This window comes from Meriones unguiculatus, chromosome X (genome assembly GCF_030254825.1).
Source record: "Meriones unguiculatus strain TT.TT164.6M chromosome X, Bangor_MerUng_6.1, whole genome shotgun sequence".
NCBI lineage: Eukaryota > Metazoa > Chordata > Mammalia > Rodentia > Muridae > Meriones > Meriones unguiculatus.
This window is the reverse complement of record NC_083369.1, coordinates 31,036,633-31,057,328: the sequence shown is the minus strand read 5'-3', so window position 1 is coordinate 31,057,328 and position 20,696 is coordinate 31,036,633. Positions and strand designations below refer to the sequence as shown.

General features: G+C 39.5%; 1 protein-coding gene across 1 annotated transcript in view; it reads left to right on the top strand.

Annotated features, from left to right (window-relative positions):
• Positions 1-20,696, top strand: part of LOC110542726 (cilia and flagella-associated protein 47-like) — a 554,711-nt gene that overhangs the window by 272,124 nt on the left and 261,891 nt on the right. The window contains exon 41 of the mRNA XM_060375216.1: positions 7,085-7,165. Coding sequence (XP_060231199.1) covers positions 7,085-7,165 — 81 coding nt within the window. The remainder of the gene's footprint in view (positions 1-7,084; positions 7,166-20,696) is intronic.

Here is a 20,696-nt window from a genome sequence, read left to right as displayed (position 1 = left end):
TTCCAGTCTGTAGGCTGTCATTTTGTTCTGACAACAGTGTCCTTTGCTTTACAGAAGCTTTTCAATTTCATGAGGTTCCACTTATTTATTGTTATCTTAGAGCCTGTCCTGTTGGTATTCTTTTCAAGAAGTTATCTCCCGTGTCAATGAGGTCAAGGCTCTTTGCCAATTTTTTTTCTCACAGGTGTATTTCTGGTTTTATTTTGAGGTATTTGATCCACTTGGACTTTAGATTTGTGCAGGGTGATAAATATCAATCTATTTACATTTTTCTACACGTAGACATACAGTTATACCAGTACCATTTGTTGAAGATGCTGTCTTTTTTCCTTTGTTTTGGTTTCTTGGTCAAAAATCAAGCATCCATAGGTATGTGGGTTTATTTCTGGGTCTTCTATTTGATTCCATTGATCCACTATTCAGTATCTGTTCCAGTACCATGCAGTTTTTATTACTATTGCTCATTAGTACAGCTTGAGATCAGGGGTGGAGATAACTCCAGACAGTCTGTTATACAGAATCGTTTTGGCAATTCTGGGTTTCTTGTTTTTTCATATGAAGTTGTGAATTTTTCTTTCAGGGTCTGTAAAGAATTGTGTTAGTGTTTTGATGGGATCTGCATTGAATCTGTAGATTGTTTTTGGCAGGATGGCCATTTTCACAATGTTAATCCTACTGACCCATGAAGATGGGAGTTCTTTCCATCTTTTGGTAGCTTCTTCAATTTATTTCTTGAAATATTTGAATTTTTTTAAACAGGTTTTTCACTTGCTTGGTTAGAGTCACACCAAGGTGGTTTGTGTTATTAGTGGCTATCGTGAAGGATGTTGTTTCCCTAATTTCTTTTTCGGGCCTTTTGTGTTTGGAATACAGGAGGGCTTCTGATTTTTTTTTTTTTTGAGTTAATTTTGCATTGAGCCACTTTGATAAGGATGTTTATCAGATGAAGGTGTTCTCTGCTTGATTTTTGGGTGTCACTTATGTATACTCATATCATCTGTAAATAGTGATACTTTGAGTTCTTCCTTTCTGAATTGTATCACCTTGATCTCTTTTAGTTGTCTTATTGCTCTAGCTAAGATTTCAAGTACTATGTTGAGATACAAAGAGAGTGGGCAGCTTTGCCTTGTCTTTGATTTCAGTGTGATTGATTTAAGGTTTTCTCAATTTAGTTTGATGTTGCCAATAGGGTTGCTGTATATTTTCTTTACTATATTTAGTTATGTGCTTTGTATCCCTGATCTCTCCAAAACTTTAAACTTGAATAGTTGTCGTATTTGTCAAATGCTTTTTTCGGCATCTAAGGAGATGATCATGTGATTGTTCTCCTTCAGTTTGTTTATGTGGTGGATTACATTGATGGATTTCCGTACATTGAACCACCCTTGCATGCCTGGAATGAAGCCTACTCTTTCATGGTGGATGATATCCTTTATGTATTCTTGGATCCGGTTTACAAGTATTTTATTGAGTATTTTTGCATCAACATTCATAAGTGAAATAGGTCTGAAGTTCTCTTTTTTCATTGGGTCTTTGTGTGGTTTAGGTATCAAGGTGACTGGCTTCATAGAATGAGTTTGGTAATGTTCTTTCTGTTTTTATTTTGTGGAATAGTTTGGAGAGAATTGGAGTTAGCACTTCTTTGAAGGTCTGGTAGAATTCTGCACTGAATCCATCTGGCCCAGGGCTTCTTTTGGAAGGGAGACTGTTGATGACTGCTTCTATTTCCTTGGGGGATATAGGACTATTCAATCTTTCTACTTGATCTTGACTTAATTTTGGTAGATGGAATCTATCAAGAAAATTGTCCATTTCTTTTAGATTTTTGAATTTTGTGGCATATAGGCTTTTATAGTATGACCTAATGATTGTTTGGAATTCTTCAGTGCCTATTGTTATGTCCCCTTTTTTGTTTCTGATTATGCTGATTTTAGCATGTTTATATTATATGTCTACTATCCACTTATATGTGAGTATATACAATGTGTGTCTTTCTGCTTCTGGAATACTTCACTCAGGATGATCTTTTCTAGATCTTACCATTTGCCTGCAAATTTTATGATTTCCATCATTTTAATTGCTGAGTAGTATTCCATTGTGTAAATGTACCACAGTTTCTGTATCCATTCCTCTATTGAGGGACATCTAGGTTGTTTCCAGATTCTGGCTATAATGAAAAAAGATGCTACTAACATATTTGAGGAAATGTCTTTGTTGTGTACTTGAGCATATTTTGGATATTTTATATTTTCAAATTTTGGGGTATATAGGCTTTTGTAGTAAGACGTAATGATTGTTTGGAATTCTTCAGTGCCTTTTATTCTGTCTCCCTTTTTGTTTCTGATTATGCTGATTTGGATAGTTTCTCTCTATGTTTTATTTACTTTGGCTATGGGTTTGTCTATCTTGTTGATTATCTCAAAGAACCAGCTGTTGGTTTTATTGATTCTTTGAATTGTTTTATTTGTTTGTAATTCATTGATTTCAACTCTGTGTTTGATTAACTCCAGCTGTCTACTCCTCTTGGGTGTGTCTGCTTCTTTGTTTTTCTAAGGCTTTCCTGTGATCCATTAAGTTGCTTGTATGAGATGTTTCAAATTTCTTGAAGGCACTTAGTGCTATGAATTGTCCCCTTAGCACTGCTTTCATTGTGTCCCATAAGTTCAGGTACATTGTGCCTTCATTTTAACTGAATTCTAGCAAGGTTCTAACTAATTTCTTTCTTTATTTCTTCCCTAACCCAGCTGTTATTGAATAGCAATTTTTTTTTCAGTTTCCATGTGTGAGTATGCTTTTTTTGCTATTTCTATTGTTGCTGAGGTCCAGCTTTAGTCCTTGGTAGTCATATAAGATAGAAGGGATTATTTCAATCTTCTTATAACTGAAGAGGCTTGCTTTGTGACCAACTTTATGGTCTGTTTGGAGAAGGTTCCATGAGGTGCTGAAAAGAAGGTATTCTCTTTTGAATTTGGGTGAAAATTTCTGTAGACATTTATTAGGTTCATTTATTTTAGGATCTCTGTAAGTGCCATTATTTCCCTATTGAGCTTTTGTCAAGATCATCTTACCCCTGGTGAGAGTGGAGTGTTGAAGTCTCCCACTATTATGGTGTTGGGATTGACATGTTATTTAAGCTTTAATAGTGCTTCATTTACAAATTTAGGTGCCCTTGTATTTAGGTGCCCTGGTGGATTTTTCTTTTGAGGAAAATGAAGTGCTACTCTTCATATTTTTTCATTAATTTTGGTTGAATGTCTATTTTATTAGATATTAGGATAGCTACCTTAGCTTGTTTTCTAGGTCCATTTGCGTGAAAACATTTTTTCCAGCATTTTACTCTGATGTAGTGTTTAACATTGTTGCAGATATGTGTTTCTTAGATGTAACAGAATGTTGGATGTTGTTTCTGCAACCATTCTGTTATTATGTGTCTTTTTATTGGAGAGTACAGTCCATTGATGTTGATAGACAATAATGACCAATGAATGTTAGTTCCTTTTATTATAGAGTTGGTGTTGTTACTCTGTTTCATTTCTTGTTTTCTTTTAATCTTTTGTTGTGAAGTTATCTATATCCTATGTTTTCTTGGGTGTAGTTATTTTTTTTTTTCATTAGAAATTTCCTTCTCGTATCTCCTGAAGGGCTGGATTGGTGTCTAGCTATTGTTTAAGTTTAGTTTTTTTCATGGAATATTTTGTTTTCTCCATCTATGTTGATTGAAAGCTCTGCTTGGTAATAGTATTCTGGGTTGGCATCTATGGTCCCTTAAAGTATGCATGACATCTCCTCAGGCCTTTCTGGCTTTCATAGTTTCTGATGAGAAATCTGGTGTGCTTCTGATAGGTCTACCATTATATTTCACTTGGCCTTTTTTACCTGTTGATTTTAATACTTTTTTCTTTGTAATGTAGATTTAGTGTTTTGACTATGATTTGACATGATGAGTTTCTTTTCTGGTCAGGTCTATTTGGTATTCTGTAGGATTCTTGTATATATATGGACATCTCTTTAAGTTGGGGAAATTTTCTTCTATGAATTTCTTGAAAATATTTTCTGGACCTTGGAGCTGGAACCTTATTTTTCATATATTCCTTTTATACTGAGATTTCGTCTTTTCATGAAGTTCTTGATTTCTTGGATGTTTTATGTTTGAACTTTTCTGATTTTAATTTTTCTTTGAGAGAAATATCAATTTCTGCAAGTGTATCTTCAGCACCTGAGATTCTCTCTTCTATTTCTTGTATTCTGTTGGTGATGTTGGTGGTTCCTGATCTTTTCTCTAAGTTCTCCAGCTCCAGCGTTTTCTCTGTTTGTGTATTCTTTATTGATTCTAATTCTGTTTTCATATCTTGCACCATTTCCTTCATTTGTTTGAATGTGGAGTCCTTCTTTGCTATGATGGCTTCTATTTTTTGTTCGTTTCCTCTTTATATGCTGCTATTTTTGACTCTACTTGTTTGGATGTATTTGCCTGTACTTCTTTGAGAGCTTTGCTTGTTTCCTCTTTATTTGCCTCCATTTGTGTGGTTATTAGTTTGAGAGCTTTGTTCGTTTCCTCTTTGGTTGACTCTACTTGTGTGGCTATTTCTTTGAGAGAGTTGTTTATTTCCTCTTTATGTTCCTCTAATAACTAGCTAAGCATAGCTTTAAAATCATTTTCCTGTGTTTCCGAGGAAGTAAAATATCCATTGACTTTTGGGTTTGCCAGTGAAGCCATGATGTCCTGATTTTTGTTGTATGTGTTCTTATGCTGACTTTTTGGCAATTGCTTATCTGTAGCTTTCACTGTTTGTTCCTGGAGTCTGTACTTCACAATGTGTCTGTCTTTCTCTTTGTCAGGAAGATGAGAGAGGTCTGCTGGTTTGAGAGTATGTCAGTGTTTCACCTGCACCTAAGGGTTCCACAGGGGAGGGTGCACAAGCATGTGAGTGTGAGTGGAAGTATGCTTTGAGGGACAGGGTACTAGAGAGTGTAGTTCTCCTGGAATTTGGGTTATGAGAGTGTAGGTGCAGGAGAGGTTTTGGGCTCTGGTGCTGGCACTGTTTGCCAGCGCAGTGAGCATTTGTAGATTCTCTGAATACCTCAGTCATTTACAGGCTTGTCATACTGTCCTTCTGGTATTCAGATCTGTCTGACTCCAGGAGCTATTTTCCTAGACTCCACTATGGTAGACCTGCAGAACAGGGCCTTCAATGTTGAGAACATTGTCCAAAGAATCCCTATGCTGCCCACAGTGGGGCTGTGGTGGGTGGGAGGGATCCAGTATCTGCTAGAGTAGAAGGACTCTGGATATGGGGCTCTGCACATACTCACTTGATGGTGCACTCACTATCATGTCTAATTGGAAAGCACAGGGGTTCTCCCTGTTCTCTACTCTCAGATCTTAGCCTGCAGGGCAAATGTGAGTGTAGGAGATCCATCATCTCAGCTGTGCTGCTACTGAAGAACTTGGAATGGGGTATAGAGGTCCACTGGGAGTCCAGCCACTGCAGCAGAACTGGGTGGCCACCAGTACAGATGCCTGCTGGGAGACCTAAAGGAGCCTCTACAGCTCTCCTTGGACTTGGGTGACCTGGCAGACCTGGCTGGTCCTGGGCAACTGGATGGCCTGGAGGACCTGGGTAGCCTGTAGAGCCAGTACGTGGGGCCCTGGGCAGCCATAAACCTGGTTGGCCCGGCAGACCTAGGTGGCCTGGTGGACCTGGGTGGCCCGGTGGACGTGGGTGGCTTGTACAGCTGGCAGCTGGCCACTGAGGGACTGGGAGGCTCACTTTCTCTGTCTCAGATAATGAGCAGGGATTTCTTATGCTATGAGAAGCAGTCCCTGTGTGCTCCCTCTGCCAAGGAGGGAGACCTGACAAGGGGAACTGCAGGGGAATTGAATATTTGCCACTCTCAGTCCTCAGAGAAGTCCATGGGTGACCTGGACCTCAGCTCATGTTCTCAGTTCATGGGTTGTCCCCTCTCTCCCAGGAAGCCTCAATGCTGATGTTCTGGCTTCAGGTGCCCCTTCACACACCAATTTCATAGTTTCAGATTCTCTGCCCCTCAGATAAGGTATGCTGGTTGCCTCCATCTTGGATCCCCCCAAAGTGAATAAATTATAATAAAGAAATATTATTTAATTTCTGTCAAGGATCATGATGTATCTGCCTGGTCTTTCACATTGCTTCAGGTTTCATGTGGCCACACAGTGATACCTTAATGAAGCTGTTCACTTAGCAGCTGCATCATAGCAAAATAAACCCAGGCTTCAGATCTTGCCAGCTTTTACATTGACTATTAACTACATGTATCTTATATCATCTCCTGAAAAAATACTCTCTTATTCATAAACATGATTACAGATGATGTGTATAGCAGTTGCTATGCATTAAGCTTATTGTGCAATATTTTTCTAGAATATAATTAATTTATACAGTATGTTCTTTGCTTTACTTCAATATCCACTATTGTTGTTTGTAACCATCATTTTTTTTTTTTTTTTTACTTCTTTGTGACAAATACCTGAAAAACTCTGAAAGGAAGAATAGATTCTTTGCAGTTATGGTTTCACATCATTTCAGTCCATGTAGGCCAAGGAGTTAATACATAGCAGTTCTATTCACAGTGGCAGAGTTTTATGGTAGAGACAAGAAGTTCACATCAGAGTATGCCAAAAACCAGAGAGTTAGAAAAAGGCCTTGGACTGGCTTATGATATTCTAAGGCCTGTGCCTCGTGGTCTGCTTCTGAATTCTGGGAATTTTCTTCTAAAGATGCAGTAGTCTATTAAAATATAACTACCAGCTGGTGAATAAAGTTTCACAGTGCAGTGTTATGAGAGATATTTCAGGTTCAAACCACGTTGCTCTTTCTGTGTAGGTGTGCCTGTGTGTGAGTGTAATTTTCTTTCCTATATTTCAGATATTTCTATTTGAGATCTTTCTGTTTTTTTCTAATATATCTGAGTTGCAGAATGAGTACACAGGAACACTCTGAATAGAGAGACTGTAGATAATAAGGAAATTGAAAAAGAAGAATGGTTTGTTGCCATCTGAATTTCGTTACATTACAATTGGAAATAATTTTTGTATTAATTTCAGTGTCACTCTTGTGGAATCCACAACACTTATGTATTTGCCCTCACACGTAACTGGATCTTCAAAAGGTGCTGTGATCTCCAAGTAAGTGGCTTTAATTTTATACTCATACATGTCTAAGGTAAAGTTTTAAGAAATTAATGCCAAAGGAACCTTGGCACCTAGAAAATTGGAAAATAGTTTTTATTTTTAACGAATGTATAGTTTGGATTATGTGTACTTTTTCAAATGTATTTTCAGTGTTTTTATTTGTGAAAATATGCACCTGATTTAATACACTGGAATTTATTATTCATCATAAGTTTTCTATCAGAAAAAGCTGCAGAGCAAGTGTGAAAACCAAATCTATGTTTCTTGGAGAAATATATCGTAAACTGTATTGCTTCTAGGTTTGACCTTAACTGGATCTACAGCAATCAGTGCCTAGAACTCCATATATTCCTAACATTCCATCAAAAACTGTTAAAGCATTAGGAGTGCTTATCTGAGGGATATGGATTCATTTTAGAAAGTAGATGAATTTGGAAAAATAAGATGCATAACTAATTAAAATAAGCTGTATTTAAACTAGACCACTTACATTTTAATTAGTTTAAAAATTAATTTTGACTTTGGAATAAGGAAGCAAAATATTTTAATATTAGATTTATTTTCATTGCTCATGTAAATATGAACTTTAACATAAGTAATTATGTTGAAATATAGTTAAATACTTTACCAAGATTAAGGTAAATAATAAGCGTCTCAATTAGTGAAATTTGTGCACATGATGACAGTTATTCCCATGTTGTTTGTGGGTTTTATATTTTTTTTCTCTGTGTGTAATATGTGATAATATTGATGTCATGTTTTTAGATATGAAAATGACAGGAGGCAACAATTTAACTACTGTGACAAAATAGGGGTTCACAATGTTAAAGTTACAGTAACCCTTTAACTATGTGTAGATCTGTGTAATATTTAAATGAGTATAGTGTATTTTTCTCAAGTGAAGTCTTGTAAGTTAATACTTGTAGTAGAATATAAGCATTGTATTTGTTACATTGTAATTGCTTTCTTCTGAAGTGATTCTCTGAAAATTGATGCTAATGAGTAAATAACTTGATTATCATTGTACCTTAGTATCGAATGGTCATTTTATGTTTAGTTAGGACATTCACAATTTTGCTTCAGTAAACAATAAAGCAGAAATTTGTTCATTGAAGTTTAAGGCAGCAGTACTTGTCCCACTAAAAGAAGACTTGGTATTTTTTTTTTAATTTACATTTCTGAAATGTACTCTATTCTCATACATTACATCCTGATTAGAGTTACTTTCCTCCCTGAGCCCCCCACCTACCCTCTCCTCCAGATCCACTCCTCCTCCATTTCTCTTTAGAAAAGAGCAGGCTTCCCAGGGATATCAACTAGACACTGATAACAAGTTACAGTAAGTGTAGGCAAAAAGCCTCATATCGAGACTGGAAAAGACAGTCCAGTAGAAGTAAAAGGTCACAAGAGGAAACAAAAAGGTCAAAGGCAAACCTTACTCCCACTGTTAGGAGTCTCACAAGGACATCAAGTCTCACAGCCATAACATATATGCAAAGAACCATGTAATCTCTGTGGTTGCCACTTTAATCTCCCTTAGCCTCTATAGGCACTGTTTAGTTGATTCTGTGGGTCATATTTTCCTGGTGTCTTCGACCCTTCTAGGTCCTACAATCATCTTTCCCCCTATTCTGCTAGGTTCTCCATGCTCCAGCTAATGTTTGTCTGTGTGTCTCTGCATCTGTTTCCATCAATTTCTGGATGAAATTTCTCTGCAGATGATTTTGCTAGGGGCAACAATCTATGAATGTAGTAGAATACCATTTGGATTCAATTCATTGACTTTTGTTCCAGGCATGCTTAGTTCCATCCTTGGTCTCTAGGCTATACAGCAACCCTGCCCCCCTCCCCCGACAGACAGCTTTCCCCTCTGTTTCCATCCCCATCTGACCCCAGTGTACCCATGAAGCGTATTCTATTTCTGCTTCCTAGGTAGATCCTTGCTTTCCTCCTAGAGCTCTCCTTGTTAACTAAGCCTCTGGCTTTGGGGAGTTTTATAATGATTATGCTTCAGTTAGTAGCTAATATTCACTTATAAGAGAATAAATACACTATCTTTCTGGGTCTGGATAACCTCACTTGGCATTTTTTTATAATTCCATCCATTTGTCTGTAAATGTCATGATGTCATTTTTTTAAAATACTTTTTTATTTTGAAATAATTTTATACATTTACTTGTATCCCAGCTGTAGCCCTCTCCCTCTTTCCCTCGCAACCCTCCTGTCCCTCCCTCATCTCCTCCCTGACCCCTTCCAAGTCCACTGAAAGGGGATGTCCTCCTCTCCTTCTGTCTAGCCCTAACTTATCAGGTATCTTCAGGATGGTTGCAATGTCCTTATATGTGGCATAGCAAGGCTGCTGCTCCTTCATGGGGGAGGGGAAGCTCATGAGTTCATGTCAGAAACCATTCCTGTCCCCCTTACTAGGGACCCCACTTGGATACTGAACTACCATGGGCTATGCCTGAGCAGGGGTTGTAGGTTATATCCATGCATGGTCCTTGGTTAGATAAACAGTCTCATAGAAGACCCCTGTGCTCAGATATATTTGGACCTTGTGGGGCTCAATGTCCCCTCTAGGTTATACTAATTCCTACTTCCTTCATATGATTCCCTACACTCTGCCGAAGGTTTGGTTATGGGTCTCAGCATCTGCTTTGATACACTGCTAGGTAGAGTCTTTAGGTGCCTTCTGTGGTAGGCTACTGTCCTGTTACTTGTTTTCTCTTATTTCCAATGTCCATCCCCTTTGTCCTTCTATATGAGGATTGATCATCTTACCCCTGGACCTCTTTCTTGTTTATCTTCTTTAGGTGTACATATTTTAGTATGTTTATCCTATCTTATAGGTCTAGTACCCACTTATAAGTGAGTATATACCATATGTGTCTTTCTGCTTTTGGGATACCTCACTCAGGATGATATTTTTTCTAGATCCCACGATTTGCCTGCAAAATTCATGATTTTCTTGTTTTTACTTGCTGAGTAGTCCATTGTGTAAAAGTACCACAATTTCTGTATCTATTCCTCCGCTGATGGACATCTGGGTTGTTTCCAGGTTCTGGCTATTACGAATAAAGCTGCTACAAACATGGTTGAGCAAATGTCCTTGTTGTGTACTTGAGCAGGTTTTGGATATATGCCTAGGAGCGGTATAGCTGGATCTTGAGGTAGCACATGATGTCTTTTTTTTTTTTCAATGAAGTTTATTCAGGAACATTGAACAATCCTCGGACCCCGGGGAAAGCCAGCCCACAGCTTAAATAGCCTCTGGGTAGCCAACCCAGGCGTGCCACGGGGGCAATGCAGATAGGTCCACATACATGGAAGCAAGCCAGATCCTTAGCCTTAGTGGAATTGTTCATGACAGAGAGCACTCACCATCCGGAAGGTGGAAGGCGGAAACCAGCTCCATCTTTAAGGCATAGCATTCCGCAGCTCTCTACAGTTCCCCCTTTTTGTTTTAGACTCATCAGGCAAGAGTAGAGGTCTGATCTCTGATATTAGAAATAAATTGGGACTTTGTACAGATGTTCATTTAGGTGTCATCCACCCAAAGAGCATCAGACCCGTCCGATACCTTTTTCTCAGAGGCGAGACCTGGGGCATCAACCCGCATGCAATCAGACATGCTCTTCTCTGGGTCGAAAGCAGCTGAACCTGAGTGCAGTGCTTAGCCTCGCATCCTGAGCGTATCATTTTCGCTTTTTATGGTATCCAACCATGCTTGGGGAGAATGTCCTGCTTCAATGGCTGTAAAGGCCTGAATGATCATGGCTGCATCACACTGTTGTGAGACTCTAATCTTGCATATATACCACAGGCAAAACAAGGAGACCAACACCAGAAGGCCTGCTAACACTCCCATGCCCGCCCATTCCTTCAGATGATTCATGGCTGCAGCAATCCATGATGATAATCCTGTGGCTAGTCCTGCGTCCACTCCGGTAGAATTTACTGTGACAATGGCCACTCTCAGCTGTTCCATCGTAGTATCGAATTCTCCAGTCCAATTACCTAAAATATAGCTCGACAATTGTTTAGACAGATTTGCAGCACAGGAAAAATTCTCATGTTGTATGCTAGTGACACAAAGTCCAGCATACTTTCATTGACAGCCAGGTTGAGCGATTTGCCATAGGGTATCAATTTGCTCCTGCACGAGGTCAATCCTCTGATTGAACACCATCAAGCTTCCTTTTAGTTGAGCATTAATTCCTTTATGTACAACTAAGGCATGAGCTATATTGGCTAAATGATTATTCAGGGTTTGAGCAGTCTGCCCAGTATGACTCATGGCTAATGCCCTGGTGGTAGCTCCAACAGCCGTCAATGAGATGGTAGTAACAATGGTGGCTGTAGTTCCAAGATCCCTTTTCTGTCTGAAGAGAGTCCTAGCGTGAGGGGCATCAATGGGCACAGGCACCCAGTGAGGCATGCGAGTAACCAGGGCATACCTAAATTTACTAGCATTCCAGCATTGGGCAAAAAAGCAAGTATCATTACCACAATTACTTGGCTCTATCTGGGTAATAATGAATAAAAATGGGGGATATAGACAAACAGGTGTGGGCTTATAGGAAATATCATGAGAATCCTTAACCCCTCGTTGGAACATCCTGTGTCAGTTCTAGAACTAGCAGTGGTGGTGTCCGAGGTCTGAGTAGGTTCAGGAGACCATTGCCCCCAGGGGCGAGACGTGCTCCGTGCCAATTGACTAACTCCATGTTTTCCTCCAATTTTGAAAGTCATTTAAGGTTCTTAAATTATTTTTTTCCCTTTTTTCTTAAATTTTTCAACAATTACACTTTGTTCATTCTGCATCCCCCCATAAGCCCCTCCCTCCCCTCCCAATCCCACCCTCCCTCCTCCCTCTGCTTGCATGCCACTCCCCAAGTCCACTAATAGGGGAGGTTCTCCTCTCCTTTCTGATCTTAGTCTGTCAGTTCACATCAAAAGTGGCTGTATTGTCCTCTACTGTGGCCTGGTAAGGCTGCTCCCCCCCCCCAGAGGGAGGTGATCAAAGAGCAGGCCAATCAGATTATGTCAGAGGCAGTCCCTCTTCACATTACTATGTAACCCAATTGGACTCTGAACTGCCCTGGGCTACATCTGTGCAGGGGTTCTAGGTTATCTCCATGAATAGTCCTTGGTTGGAGTATGAGTCTCTGGGAAGTTCCCTGTGTTCAAATTTTCTTGTTCTGTTGCTCTCCTTGTGGAGACCCTGTCCTCTCCAGCTCTTACTATTTCCCAGTTCTTACCTAAAATTCCGTTCACCTGCCCAACAGTTGCCCATCAGGCTCAGCATCTGCTTTGATAGTCTGAAGGGAAGAGGCTTTCAGAGGCCCTCTGTGGTAGGTTCCTAGGTTGTTTCCTGTTTTCTTCTTCTTCTGATGTCCATCCTCTTTGCCTTTCTGGATGGGGATTGGACGTTTTAGTTAGGGTCCTCTCTCTTGCTTAGTTTCTTTAGATGCACAGGTTTTAGTGGGTTTGTCCTATGTTGTATGTCTATATGAGTGAGTATATAACATGTGTGTCTTTTTGCTTCTGGGACAACTCACTCAGGATGATCCTTTCCAGATCCCACCATTTACCTGCAAATTTCATGATTTCCTTATTTTTCATTGCTGAGTAATATTCCATTGTGTAGATGTACCACAATTTCTGCATCCATTCTTCAGTTGAGGGGCATCTGGGTTGTTTCCAGCTTCTGGCTATTACAAATAAAGCTGCTACAAACATGGTTGAGCAAATGTCCTTTTTGTGTACTTGAGCCTCTTTTGGATATATGCATGGAGTGGTATGGCTGGATCTTGAGGAAGCGCTATTCCTAGTTGTCTGAGAAAGCGCCAGATTGATTTCCAGAGTGGTTGTACAAGTTTACATTCCCACCAGCAGTGGAGAAGGGTTCCCCTTTCTCCACAACCTCTCCAGCATGTGTTGTCACTTGAGTTTTTGATCTTGGCCATTCTCATGGGTGTAAGGTGAAATCTCAGGGTTGTTTTGATTTGCATTTCCCTAATGGCTAGTGAGGTTGAGCATTTCTTTAAGTGCTTCTCTGCCATTCGGTATTCCTCTACAGAGAATTCTCTGTTTAGCTCTGTTCCCCATTTTTTAAGTGGATTACTTGGTTTGCTGCTTTTCAGCTTCTTTAGTTCTTTATATATACTGGATATGAGTCCTCTGTCAGATAAAGGGTGGGTGAAGATTCTTTCCCAATCTGTAGGTGGTCGCTTTGTTTTGATGACGGTGTCCTTTGCTTTACAGAAGCTTTTCAGTTTCATGAGGTCCCATTTATTGGTTGTTGCTCTTAGAGCCTGGGCTGTTGGTGTTCTGTTCAGGAAGTTTTCCCCTGTACCAATGAGTTCTAGGGTATTTCCCACTTTTTTTCCTTGCCTATTTAATGTGTCTGGTTTTATGTTGAGGTCTTTGATCCACTTGGACTTCAGTTTTGTGCAGGGTGACAAGTATGGATCTATTTTCATTTTTCTACATGTAGACATCCAGTTAGACCAGCACCATTTGTTGAAGATGCTATCTTTTTTCCATTGTATGGTTTTGGCATCTTTGTCAAAGATCAGGTGTCCATAAGTGTGTGGGTTTATTTCTGGGTCCTCTGTTCGGTTCCATTGATCCACCATTCTGTTTCTATGCCAGTACCATGCAGTTTTTAAAACTGTTGCTCTATAGTACAACTTAAGATCAGGGATGGAGATACCTCCAGAAGATCTTTTATTGTAGAGGATTGTTTTAGCAATTCTGGGTTTCTTGTTATTCCATATGAAGTTGAGAATTTTCCTTTCCAGGTTTGTAAAGAATTGTGTTGGTAATTTGATGGGCATTGCATTGAATCTGTAGATTGCTTTTGGTAAGATGGCCATTTTTACTATGTTAATCCTACCAAGCCATGAGCATGGGAGATCTTTCCATCTTCTCATATCTTCTTCTAATTCTTTCTTCAGAGATTTGAAATTTTTTTCATACAAGTCTTTGACTTCCTTGGTTAGGGTTACTCCGAGGTACCTTATGTCATTTGTGGCTATTGTGAAGGGTGGTGTTTCCCTAATTTTTTTCTCAGCCCTTTTCTCTTTTGTATTTAGGAGGGCTACTGATTTTTTTGAGTTAATTTTGACTCCGGCCACTTTGCTGAAGGTGTTTATCAGCTGTAGGAGTTCCCTGGTAGAGTTTTTGGGGTCACTCTTGTATACTATCCTATCATCTGCAAATAGTGATAATTTGACTTCTTCCTTTCCAATTTGTATCCCCTTGATCTCCTTCAACTGTCTTATTGCTCTAGCAAGGACTTCCAACACTATGTTGAAGAGATATGGAGAGAGTGGGCAGCCTTGTCTTGTCCCTGATTTCAGTGGGATTGCTTGAAGTTTCTCTCCATTCAGTTTGATGTTGGCTATAGGATTGCTGTATATTGCCTTTACTATGTTTAGATATGTGCCTTGTATCCCTGATCTCTCCAATACTTTGAACATGAATGGATGTTGGATTTTGTCAAAGGCTTTTTCAGCATCTAGGGAGATTATCATGTGGTTTTTTTCTTTCAGTTTGTTAATATGGTGGATCACATTGATGGATTTCCGTATATTGAACCACCCCTGCATACCTGGGATGAAGCCTACTTGGTCATAGTGGATAATATCTTTGATGTGTTCTTGGATTCGGTTTGCAAGTATTTTATTAAGTATTTTTGCATCAATGTTCATAAGGGAGATTGGCAGGAAATTCTCTTTCTTTGTTGAGTCTTTGTGAGGTTTAGGTAACAAGGTGACTGTGGCTTCATAGAATGAATTTGGTAATATTCCTTCTGTTTCTATTTTGTGGAATAGTTTGAAGAGAATTGGTGTTAGCTCTTCTTTGAAGGTCTGGTAGAATTCTGCGCTGAAGTCATCTGGTCCTGGGCTTTTTTTGGATGGGAGACTTTTGATGACCGCTTCTATTTCTTTGGGGGATATAGGTCTATTTAGTTGATTTACCTGGTTCTGGTTCAGCTTTGGTAAGTCAAATCGATCAAGAAAATTGTCCATTTCATTTAGATTTTCAAATTTTGTGGCATATAGACTTTTGAAGTAAGTCCTAATGATTGTTTGGATTTCCTCAGTGTCTGTAGTTATATCCCCCTTTTCATTTCTGATTTTGTTGATTTGGGTGGTGTCTCTCTGCCTTTTAGTTAGCCTGGCTAAGGGTTTGTCGATCTTGTTGATTTTCTCAAAGAACCAGCTCTTGGTTTCATTGATTCTTTGAATTGTTTTATTTGTTTCCAATTGATTGATTTCAGCCCTGAGTTTGATTATTTCCAGCCGTCTACTCCTTCTTGGTTTGTCTGCTTCTTCTTTTTCTAGGGTTTTTAAGTGAGCCATTAGTGTGCTTGAATGAGCTGTCTCGAATTTCTTCTTGAAGACACTTAGTGCTATGAACTTTCCTCTTAGCACTGCTTTCATTGTGTCCCACAAGTTCGGGTATGTTGTGTCTTCATTTTCATTGATTTCTAGAAAGACTTTAATTTCTTTCTTTATTTCTTCCCTGACCCAGCTGTCATTTAGTAACAAGTTTTTCAGTTTCCATGTGTGTGTAGGCTTTTTGTTATTTCTGTTATTGTTGAGGTCCAGCTTTATTCCATGGTGATCAGACAAGATACATGGGATTATTTCAATCTTCTTGTATCTGTTGAGGCTTGCTTTGTGACCCACTATGTGGTCTATTTTGGAGAAGGTTCCATGAGGTGCTGAGAAGAAGGTAAATTCTTTTGTGTTTGGGTGTAAAGTTCTGTAAATGTCTGTTAGGTCCATTTGGTTCATGACCTCTGTCAGAGACATTGTTTCTTTGTTTAATTTCTGTTTGGTTGACCTGTCCTTTGTTGAGAGTGGGGTGTTGAAGTCTCCCACTATTAATGTGTGTGGATCTATATGTGCTTTAAATTTTATCAATGTTTCTTTCACAAATGTGGGTGCCCTTGTATTTGGGGCATAGATGTTCAGGATTGTGATGTCTTCCTGGTGGAATTTTCCCTTGATGAGTATGAAGTGTCCTTCCCCATCTCTTTTGATTAATTTTGGTTGAAAGTCTATTTTATCAGATATTAGAATGGCTACTCCTGCTTGCTTCTTGGGTTCGTTTGCTTGGAAAGTCGTCTTCCAACCCTTTACCCTCAGGTAATGTCTATCTTTGTGTCTTAGGTGTGTTTCTTGTATGCAACAGATTGCTGGGTTTTGTTTACGTATCCATTCTGTTAATCTGTGTCTTTTTATTGGAGAGTTGAGTCCATTGATGTTGAGAGAGATTAATGACCAGTGGCTGTTAGATCTCTTGAATTTGATGTTGGCTGTGGTCATCAGGTTGTGTGCTTGGTTGCTTTTTGTTTTACTGAAGTGAGGTTATTTATTTCCTGTGTTTTCTTGAATGTAGCTAGTTTTCTTGGGTTGTATTTTCCCTTCTAGTATCTTCTGTAATGCTGGATTTGTATGTAGGTATTGTTGAAATTTGTTTTTGTCATTGAATATCTTGTTTTCTCCGTCTATGAGGACTGAGAATTTTGCTGGGTATAGTAGCCTGGGCTGACATCTGTGTTCTCTTAGGGTCTGCATGATATCCGTCCAGGCCCTTCTGGCTTTCATAGTCTCTGTTGAAAAGTCACGTGTGATTCTAATGGGTTTGCCATTATATGTTACTTGGCTTTTTTCCCTTGCAGCTTTTAGTATTTTTTCTTTGTTCTGTATACTTACTGTTTTGATTATTATGTGGCGGGAGGATTTTCTTTCCTGGTCAAATTTGTTGGGTGTTCTGTAGGCCTCATGTATTCTAATTGGCCTCTCCTTTAGCTTGGGGAAATTTTCTTCAATGATTTTGTTGAAAATATTTTCTGGGCCTTGGAGAAGGGAGTCTTCTTTTTCCTCTATACCTATTATTCTTAGGTTTTGTCTTTTCATATTGTCTTGCATTTCTTGGACGGTCTGTGTCAGGAATTTTTCGGATTTAACATTTTCTTTGACAGATACATCGATTTCTTCCATTGTATCTTCTACACCTGAGATTCTTTCTTCCATCTCTTGTAGTCTGTTGGTTATGCTTACCTCTGTAGTTCCTGTTTTCTTCCCTAGATTCTTCCTTTCCATTATTTCTTCCATTTGTGTTTTCTTTAATTTTTCCAATTCTATCTTCAGGTCTTGAGTTGTTTTGTTTACTTTCTTCACCTGTCTGATTGTACTTTCCTGTTTTTCTTTTAGTTCCTTCAACTCTGTTTCTATCATTTCATTCAGTGTTTTAAGCATTTCCTTTCTAAAGGCCATAAACTGTTTGGCTGCAGCTTCCTCTATTTCTTTACGGATGGCAATATTCTGTTTGAGTTTATCTTCCTACATGTCTTTACGAATCTTATTTGTTTCCTCTGTTATCATCCTCATGAGCATACTTGTTAGGTCATCTTCTTGGATTTCAGTTATGGTGGGGTGTCCAGGGCTACTTGCCCCTGGGTAACTGGGTTCTGGAGATGCCATGTTGCTCTGTCTTTTGTTGCTTGAGCTTTTATGCTGGCCTCTACCCATTGTGTTATCTTAGGAGTTTGGGGTTATTTTCTGGTGGTTCCTGGGGATACTGTGGTGGAGAGAATCCCCTTTGCAGAAAGCTGGTTTTTCCTGAAGGATGTCTTCTCAGCTTTTTGGGTATAGTCCCTGGATGGCTGGTGTTTTTTCAGGAGTTGCTCACCTCAGGGATATAGACCTGAGTGGTAACTGGTCTTTGTTAGTCGAGAGGGTTCTCCTCTCACCCAGGGAAGACCTGAGGGCAGCTGCCTTGTTTCTGGCTTTCTTGTTGCAAATTTAATGATCAGCTGCTGTGACCCAGTTGGACATCAGGCGCGCCTCAACTGTTTGTGCTTGTGTCTGGAGCACAGCTGAGTGCTGACGCCTCGGCCCCACTAGACTGCTAGACTTTTTCTAGGGAAGGATTGGGTGATTTAGATCAGTACAGTTTCCTTCCTTCCCTGTGGATTCTCTGGAGACACGGACTCCTAGTGTCTTTTTTTGCCCTGGTGCACACTGCTCAGTGTCCGCCAGCTGGCTGGCCACAGAAATTTGCCTGTGCCTGGAGCACAGCTGTGTGATGGCGGCTCAGTCTCTGCCAGCTGTCGGGTGCGCAGAAACTGCCTGTGTCTGCCTTTGCGGCTTTTGGGAGCCTGAGAGGCTCCCTAAGCTGGGTAATTTTCAGGGGACCTTTTCAGGTTGGGGGTGAGCTGAGTGCTCTGAGATCAGACCCGCCATTTCTATCTCCGGTGGCGAATCAGGCGCGCAGGCAGGCAGGGCTCAGTGCTGGAATCTGGGTCCCCGGCTCTGGCTCCGGGCTGGCTCCTGGGGTGCCCGTGGAACCCGCCCGAGTCTTTTCCAGGGGATGTCTGGGTGACCTAAGGCCGTTCCCAATCGTTTCCTGTACCCTGGGGTTATCTCTCGACTGAAAATTCCAGTCTCTGATAGTGTGGTGCCCAAGGTTCAGTCTGGGACCGTGACCAGAGACACTGGCTTGTGGCTCTGGGCTGGGGCTGGGGCTGGCGGCCGGCAGCCAAGCCTATGGCGGAACCGGGATCTCTTCCGCGGATTAGCTGGGTGAGTTAAAAGCTGATTGAATCCCCCACCGTGGGGTATCCTCTCACCTGGGAAACACAATGACTGTGTTTTATGGCCGAGAGTTCTGATTGCTGTTCACTGTGCTGATCCTGCTGTGCTGCTGCTCAGAATGAGAGTCCTCCCGGCGCCGCCATCTTGCCCCGATGTCATTTTTTTTTTAACAGCTGAGAAATATTCCATTGTGTAAATGCACCACATTTTCTTATCCATTCTTTGGTACAGTTCCTACCTATTATGAGTAAAGCTGCTATGAATATAAGTGAACAAAGTGTCCTTTAAGTAGGATGGAACATTCTTGGGGCATATGTGTAACTGTGTTATAGATGCGTCTTGAGTTAGATTTATGCTCAATTTTCTGAGGAACTACCATATTGAATACCATTGTGGCTGTATACATGTGCACTCCTTACAGAAATGTAGGACTGTTCCCTTTTCTCTACATTCATGCCAGCAAGACATACTCTTTGTGTTATTGATCTTAGCCATTCTGACAAGTGCAAGATGGAATCTCAAAGTAGTTTTGAGTAACATTTCTCTTATGGCTAAGGATGCTAATCATTTATGTATTTCTCAGACATTTGAGATTCTTCTTTTGAGACTTCTGTTTAGATCTCTACTCCATTCTTTATTTAGTTTGTCGATATCAAGTTTTTTAAAAATTCATTATACATTTTTAATATTATCACTTTGTAAGATGTGGATTTGGGGACTATATTTTCTCATTCTATAGGCTGCTCTTTTGTCCTGTTCACGTGTCCTTCGGCTTACAGAAACTTTTCCATTTACGGTCCAATTTAGAAATTGATGATCTTAGTACCTTGCTATTGGTGTTCTGTTCAAGAAGTTGTCTCCTGTGCAAATGCATTCAAGTCTATTCACCACTTTCTTGTCTATCAATTTCAGTATATCTGATTTTATGTTGACAGTTTTGATCCACTTGGACTTGAGTGGTTTTTTTTTTTTTCAGGATAATAAATATGAATCTATTTGAATTTTTCTCCATGCAGACTTTCATAATAGAAGTCACAAATAGACCATCACTATTTGTTAAAGATGCTTTCTTCTTTCCATTTTGTTTTTCTGTTTTTTTATCAAAAATTAGGTGTCCTTAGGTGTGTGGATTCATGTTTGGGTCTTCAGTTCCATTCCATTGATCAACTTGTCTGTTTTATGACAATAATAGGTGGTTTTTAAACTATAGCATTGCATTAGAGGGATGGTGATACTATGGAAGGTTTTTTGTTTGTTTGTTTGTTCTGTACAGAACAGTTTTAGTCATTCTACATTTTTTTAAATTTTTCCATAAGAAGTTCATTTTTGTCCTTTTAAGTTCTGTAAAGAATTTTCTGGAATTTTAATGGAAGTTGCATTAGATCTGTAGATTGTGTTTAGTGGGATGACCACTTTGACTATGTTAATCTTACAAACCATGAGCAAGGTAGATTTTTCCATTCTTTAACAGTTTCAATCTCTTTCTTCAAAGTTTTTGTATACAAGCCATTCCCTTTCTTGGTTAGAGTTACCCAAAGATATTTTATATTGTTTCTGGCAACTGTGAAGTGTGCTATTTTACTGATTTTTTTTTCTCAGTCCATTTTGCCATTTGTATATAGGAAGGTTACTGTTTTGTGTGTGTGTGTGCATGTGTGTGTGTGTATGTGTATGTGTGTTAGCATTGTATCCAGCTACTTCACTGAAGATGTTGAACAGTTGCAAGAGTTCTCTGGTAGAAATTTGGGAGTCCTTATGTATACTAACATATCATCTGTAATTATTGGTACTTTCTCTTCTTCCTTTACAGTTTGTAAAGGAATAAGTGGTCTTATTTCTCTAGATACAGTGTCAAGTACTATTTTTAATAGTTATGGAGTGGAATTGCTTTGAGTTTCCATTTAATT